Source organism: Camelina sativa, chromosome 6 (assembly GCF_000633955.1).
Source record: "Camelina sativa cultivar DH55 chromosome 6, Cs, whole genome shotgun sequence".
Lineage (NCBI taxonomy): Eukaryota > Viridiplantae > Streptophyta > Magnoliopsida > Brassicales > Brassicaceae > Camelina > Camelina sativa.
In genome coordinates, this window is record NC_025690.1 from 16915670 (window position 1) to 16922627 (window position 6958).

The following is a 6958-nucleotide window of genomic DNA, read 5'->3' on the forward strand; positions in this document are numbered from 1 at the left end:
CCCCTCAAGACACACTTGAAACCTCGAGCCACTCTGCTTCAAAAACCAGAGCTGATGTGGAGCTTCCCTACTTTATGGTAAAGAATGGGAAGTTACTCTCTTATTTTAATAACATAGACACACAAAACTTATAACACCTATGCTGATGGTTTATTGCTAGTGTTGTTGTTGTGTCAGTAGTCTTTTTTTTTCCTTTCAGAAATTAATGAATACAATGGTTTACGTTTTTGCTCTTTTTTATTTTAGCTTTACAACTTTCTTCTTCATGGTAGCTTCTTTATTCTCTGTTCCAACATATGGGCAAATATTGTAAAATTTATAATGTAAGCTATCTTGCAACTTTTTAACTTAAATGCAAGAATTCTATCCCAAAAACAAAAACAGCATAACGTAGTTAACTTGAAAAACAGCAGATGATAAAATATATTACATTTTAACATAATTCAGATTACTTGTTTACATTGTAGAATATTTTGCTTGAAAACGTTAACAAAACGTTATCTTGGATCAGTTCTAGTTTTACCGGAGAAGGAGAATATGGATGAAGTAGTAGTTTCATTCGGCCCGCTATAAAACGTAGCTGAATCCACAAAATCCTCAAACTCGCCTGCATTACCACTTCCCTCATCAAGACACATACTATCATTTGCATCTAAGAAATCTGGTGCAGGGACAACTTCAGGCGACGGAAACTGCTTTTCGAGATACATAACCACTTGTCTCATTGTAGGTCGAACCTCGGGGGAATTGTTTGAACATAGAAGGCCTAATTTGATCACCATAACCACTTCCTCTTCATCAAACTCACCGTTGAGTCTCCTGTCTACAACATCTCTAATGTCTCCGCTTTGCCACCTTGACCAAACCCAATCAACCATAACAAGCTCTTCCGGTAATGCACTTGTTTCTATCGGTCTTCTTCCGCAAGCTACTTCTAACAAAACCGCTCCAAACGCGTAAACATCTGTACTTGTTGTCAGTTTCCCGGATTTTGTGAGTTCTGGTGCTAAGTAACCAAATGTACCAACCACCCTTGTGGTTCCTGGGTTCGATCCATGCTCATATAACTTAGCTAGACCGAAATCTCCCACCCGCCCGTTCATTTCACCGTCTAACAAAACGTTGGCGGCTTTAATGTCTCGGTGAATGACTGTTTGTTCCCATCCTTCATGTAGGTAGAGTAAACCAGAAGCAACCCCTTTTATGATTTTGAATCTTTGCTTCCAAGTCAAGATAACTTTAGGGTTTTCGTCGAACAAGTACATGTCTAAGCTTCCATTAGGCATGAAATCATAGACAAGAAGCAAATCATCCCGCCTTCGACACCAACCGAGCAACTGAACAAGATTCCTATGCCGGAGATGACCAATGCTCGAGACCTCTGACATGAACTCTCGTACACCTTGTCTTGATTCGTGAGAGATTCTCTTGACGGCTACAAACTCTTCTGAACCAGGAAGCTTTCCTTTGTATACTTTACCAAATCCTCCAGACCCTAGAAGCTCCTTGTCGCCAAAACCATTAGTAGCTTTCTTGAGCTCTCTATAACAAAATCTATGCGGACCAAAATCAAGCTCCCACTCTTCAACTCTGTCTTCATCTTTCGCCTTTTTTACTATGAACACCGATGCAGCGACAAGAACCGCGATGATCAAAAGGGAACACATGAGAGATACTCCAAGGATCAAACCAGTGTTCTTCTTCTTCTTGATTGAACTAGGAATCCGAGGGAGAGATGGCAAAGAGAGAGACAATGCTTCTCCACTCATGTTAAAGTTCCAACCTAAGATGTAATGCGAACTAGCTAGCAAACCGGTAGAAGCAGAGAAGCCAACATACATTTCATCTCCCAAAACAGAGGACAGATCAACATCGTAAGAGAGAAGAGACAACTTTGGTTTCTCCGAGAATGGAGAAAGTTTAACATCTAACCTTTTCTTGTTTGAATCGTAATCAATCCAAGCTTGAATCACTCTACCACCATCCAGGAAAAGCTCTTTTTTGGTTGAATTAGCAAGAAAATATCCAGCGGGAGTTGAAGTACTTGACTCCATACTGTTTATATCGATTCCAACATGGTTATCATTGATGTCTTCAAACTCCAAATCCCTGACAGTATCGAATTCCACAGCGAAGAAGTGGCTCGAGAAGTTATATCTGCTTGAATTCAAAAGGCCTAAGTACTGGCTAGGAAGAGAACCTTTGAGATCTGGAGATGGAGCAATGGCGAAAGCAAGTCCGTGGCCTCCAAGAGTAACAAACTCTGGAACCATGGCGATTGCAAAAGACGTGGAGAAAGACTGAGCTCGGTTAACACCGAGTGGCTTGAACCGGATTGGTAAAGAGTAGAAAGCGTGACCGATCACGCGTTGTGTGTCTGTTGTGAGCCTGATGGCTCCAGTGTCGACGATCTCTGCAACTCCGGTTATGACTATATTCTCTGAGGCTTTTTTAAATCCAACGAAGGAGAAGTCTTGAGGTAGAGATGAAACTAAGTGTGAGAAGAAGAAGAGGAGTAGTAACCAGACGAAAACAAAGGTCGTCTGAGCCATCAAGAATTGTTTCTTGGGAGAGAAGTATATATATTAATAAGATATTAGGGTTATAGTTCTAACATACGATCCAGTAGGAGTAGAGGTTAAGAAGATTGTGAAGATTATGAAAGCATGTGATGCTGAGAATGATGTTGGTGATTGAGGAACATGTGATTATTTCTAGACAGGTGAAACTTTATAATATTAACATTAAAATACGATTAAACGAGGTTAGTACCATTTCCTTTTGGGTTCCGATGTTGTTGCTATCAATCGAGATCGTCGGTACTGATTAGTTTAATCGATGAGCAAGTGCGTATAAATTGTAGTAAGATTTTTGACTTATGAATTTCTTAACCTTTTCTTCTGACGGATACAACTGTATTACTAGATTATTCAAAAAAAAAAAAACTGTATTACTAGAGGATATCGGGGTTCGTTCCATGTTTCATGATTTTAAACTGATGTTTAACGGTTTAAAACGTTAAATGACACGCCTGACTACATTTCTTAATAAAATCTGACCCCCAAAAAAGTTTTTATTATCATACTTGAAATTTGGACTATTTTTTTTAATTTCACCATTCAACATGATGTATCATGCGGTGAGTTTGAATTAGCGACGAGATTAATACAAAACTAGAGTACATATCTTGTTTTTTTTTTTGTTTTTCTTTTTGTTTTTTTTGTTTTTCGTATATAGAGTAATTGTTTGATAGTTTATAACTTTATATGTAAGTGAGTAAATCCAAACAATACATGAAGATGAAGAGAATGATTATATAGCATTTTAAGTACTAAACAGTGTGTATTTACATTGTTCTATCATTACATGCAAATTGCGAACGCATATGTAAAGGTAATAAAGCACATTACAAAAATTGTTTAAGTGCACTTGAACCTATTTTCCATCGATTAACCTTTTATATGGTGACATATCTAGGCCACTAGTATAAATTAATCTAGTCTATATATGTGGTTTATTCGTTGGTAGATAGATACGATACAATTCCGTTGATCTATAAGATTTTCTTAATAGTTAGTCGTGTATTCAAATTAAGCGTAAGAGTAGGCATCAAATAGTAAATGACTGAAAAACAACATAAATTAGTAAGATTAAACAACTCATATCAGAAAAATACATTCGTCAGTTAGTCCTTTCTTAATTAATAGTCCTAAATTAGTAACTATGGGAGGAAGGTATATCCTTATTATAGTCGACGTATTCAATAGAGCTAAACTATACGCACACAATGTTGTTGGGTAACTAGAAAGCATACAGTCTGGACTCTGGACACTATTCCAGTAACGTGGCTCGGCACCGATGACGATGTCTTGGCAAAAGTACTAAAACTAAAACCAAGAAAATAACTTTATATACTTTCACCATGCGATAAAATTCATCTATTAAAATATTCTAAAGTATCGTTTTGTCCAAAAAAAAATATATATATATTCTAAAGTATCGTCATGACGCGGGTTTTTATATAGTGTGAATCGTGTAAATGACCCACTTGACATTGAAAATTATTAGATTGGAAGAAGTTACCTTTCAGAAAGATGAAGTAAGAAGAATTGTTCTTGGATAGGGAAAAAGAAGTCAATTAATTAGTTAGAGAAGATCTTGAAAATAACAAAAGATGGGATAATTTAGTCTACGTTTCGGACAGATTAATAGCTAAATTAAAGATAAAGGTCGTTCAAGAAAAATGTGTTTGCTGAATAAAAGCAGTTAAAAGTTAATAGAACTATCGAAAATGGAACACGATTCACGTTGATTGTGGTGACTGGTGATCACTGAAAATGAAATAGTAATATGATGGAATAAAGACGAATAATAAGAGTAGTAGGAACATGCCAAATATAATTATTGTGTTTATTCATAATTTTCATATCTAGTTACATTTTAGGTGTATGTCGTGAAAAATGTGAAATTAAATATGGATGTTGTAAGAAAAATATGTAATTTTGCAATTAGCATTATCAAACGTCAAACGTGAATATTATTGCATGACTGAAAAAGAAACGCACATACTGTACGTTAAAAAGTAGAGATTTGTGTCGGTCGAACTCGAAATTGGCTCAGTAAACTTCTGACTGTATTGGCCAAAATCAGAAGCTAAATCCGAACAAAATACATGTGTATGATGTGTTTCTTAGAACTGAACCAAAAATGTAGCACTCGGTTTTGCTTATTACTGTATGCATGTAAGTACAAAAATTTAGTTGCACAAGTTACACTACTCAACCTTCAATCCTTTGCAATGTGCGTGATCGATCATATTAGTACTATAATACTAAGGTGACAGGAGAAATAAAAATTTAGATTAAATGTTTTAACACTTAACACATCCATTTAGTATTGGCTGCCATCACTGCACATAATTCAGATGTGAAAATGCGTTTTTCATATAAATACAAAAACACATTTCACAATTTGCATGATAAAACACTAGTATGTTCTAAGCCCTACTCTTAAACATTATCTAAGAAGTTAAAAGGTTACAACTTTGTATTTTAGCCGTTAAAATACAAAATTGCTACGGAGATTAGTCTTGTTGGGACCAAATCTACCGTACTCATGTTTTTTATATACATAAAAGGAATAGTTAAGACTAAAGACAATGCCAAAAACCCAAACATTTTGGGAAAAGATACAATTCTGATCAATCATATGCTTATTTGGGACCAAAACCATAAAACCAAAGAAATGAAACTTTGTTGAAATCCATCAGCTAACAAACAACGTAACTCTGACTAGAAAAGTAAACACAACATGAATATGAGAAAACAAGTATATCCACACACATAAAACTTCATCAACATTAGCCAATAACCCGATTTGTATGCTCTCTAGTCTTATGTCAAAAGCACCTAAGATTCAAAATGAACCATATACACTCACTAGATGCCACATATGAGTATCGATATCTGTCTGCAAGTGAAACCCTCCCTTGATAACTCTTAACCGCATTACAAGCTCAAGAAAAAAAACTAAATACCTAAAGTAAGCTAAATATAATCGGAGAGCAAGATATATAACTTAAAAACGATTAACAAACAGCAAGATATATCGAAAAGAATCACACTTACCAACAACATTAAAACAATGATAGTCGTAATTGCTTCCATTGCAGAAACACACACACACACCATTTGCTTTGGTTTTTCCAACATCAAATTTTAAAGACGATTCTACAATCAATTTCACCTTCATACAAAAGCTATCCGCGATCAAAATAGTCAAGTCAGAAAAACCAGTAAAAGCCGTCACAAAACAAACCAACAAACACTAGCTAAAAGTCCGACCACCCGTGAAAAAAAGATACTTGATAGCTTTAATAAACAAAAGCCTAACCATCCTAATGGAAAATATAATCCTTCCAAACGTGCCAACCCAACCACCGCCTAACTAAACTATCATCAATATGAAGGAGGAGCACGAGGCGGAGCAGCACCCCAAAACACGTCGTGTTGAGCCATTTGGTGACCATTTGGTATAAAATTAGGAGGCATATTATACATGGGAGGCTGCATCGGTCCTTCGTTTCCATCATTCCCACTCTCGTTATCATCATCCTCCTTCACCTTCTGCTTCTTCACATCTTCTAGCTGTAGTTGCTGCTCTTGTTGTTGTTGTTGTTGTTGTTGTTGTTGTTGTTCATCTTCAATCGGTAACCTCTCGTAAGTGGCATTGCAAAACGTAGCAGCTATCACAATAACAGGCCCAGAGGCGATAAGCGGCCCAGCGACACCTCCTCCCACGACTTGACCTTGAGCTCCAGCTAAGTAAATGGTTAAACCAGCGGCTGCAGCAGGAGAACCAGAAGTAGGAAGAAAAGCACCACACATAGACAAGATCTCAAACTGACCACGCAAGCTCACAACTCCACCAGAAGCAGCAGGCTGACGCAGAGTAACATTAGTGACCAAACCACTGCCGCTCAGCACAGAAACCCCACGGCCGCGTCTACGAGCAAAGGCGTTTAAGCTTTCCGCCACGTCAGCGCCAGTAGCGATCTCAAGAACATGGCTCTGAAGAGAGTTAGGGCTTTCTTTGGTGACAACGACCGGACTCTTTGGTTTGTTCTTGGAACCAGGAGGTCTACCTCTAGGACGCCGACCCGTAGAACCGGATCCAGATCCAGGGTCAACAGCGGGTTGCTCGTCACGGCTAGTCTGCTCTTCTTGGCTCTGAGTCTGAGTATTATTAGGGCTTCCACTGGTGAAGTCGTGGTCCAATCTTGGATCCGAACGGGTCATAGTCGGTGTGTTGTTGTTGTTGTTGTTACTGTTTCTGTGGTGTAAAGAAGGAGCTGATGAAGTCACTGGACTCTCAACTCCACCGATTGCAACATTCCCTACCCACCAAGGATTCGCCATTGATTTTTTTCCTTTTCTTCTCCAGTAAAAAAAAAAAAAAG

The 6958-nt window shown here is 37.6% G+C and overlaps 2 protein-coding genes across 2 annotated transcripts; both read right to left on the reverse strand.

Annotated features, from left to right (window-relative positions):
• LOC104699146 (L-type lectin-domain containing receptor kinase S.4-like) lies at positions 498–2552 on the reverse strand. The gene has a single exon (XM_010414485.1). It carries the CDS (start codon positions 2550–2552, stop codon positions 498–500), a length of 2055 nt encoding a protein of 684 aa, XP_010412787.1.
• Positions 5606–6952, reverse strand: LOC104791843 (AT-hook motif nuclear-localized protein 15-like). Its single transcript, XM_010517832.1, has one exon. The coding sequence runs from the start codon at positions 6915–6917 to the stop codon at positions 5958–5960; it is 960 nt and encodes a 319-aa protein (XP_010516134.1). The 5' UTR covers positions 6918–6952; the 3' UTR covers positions 5606–5957.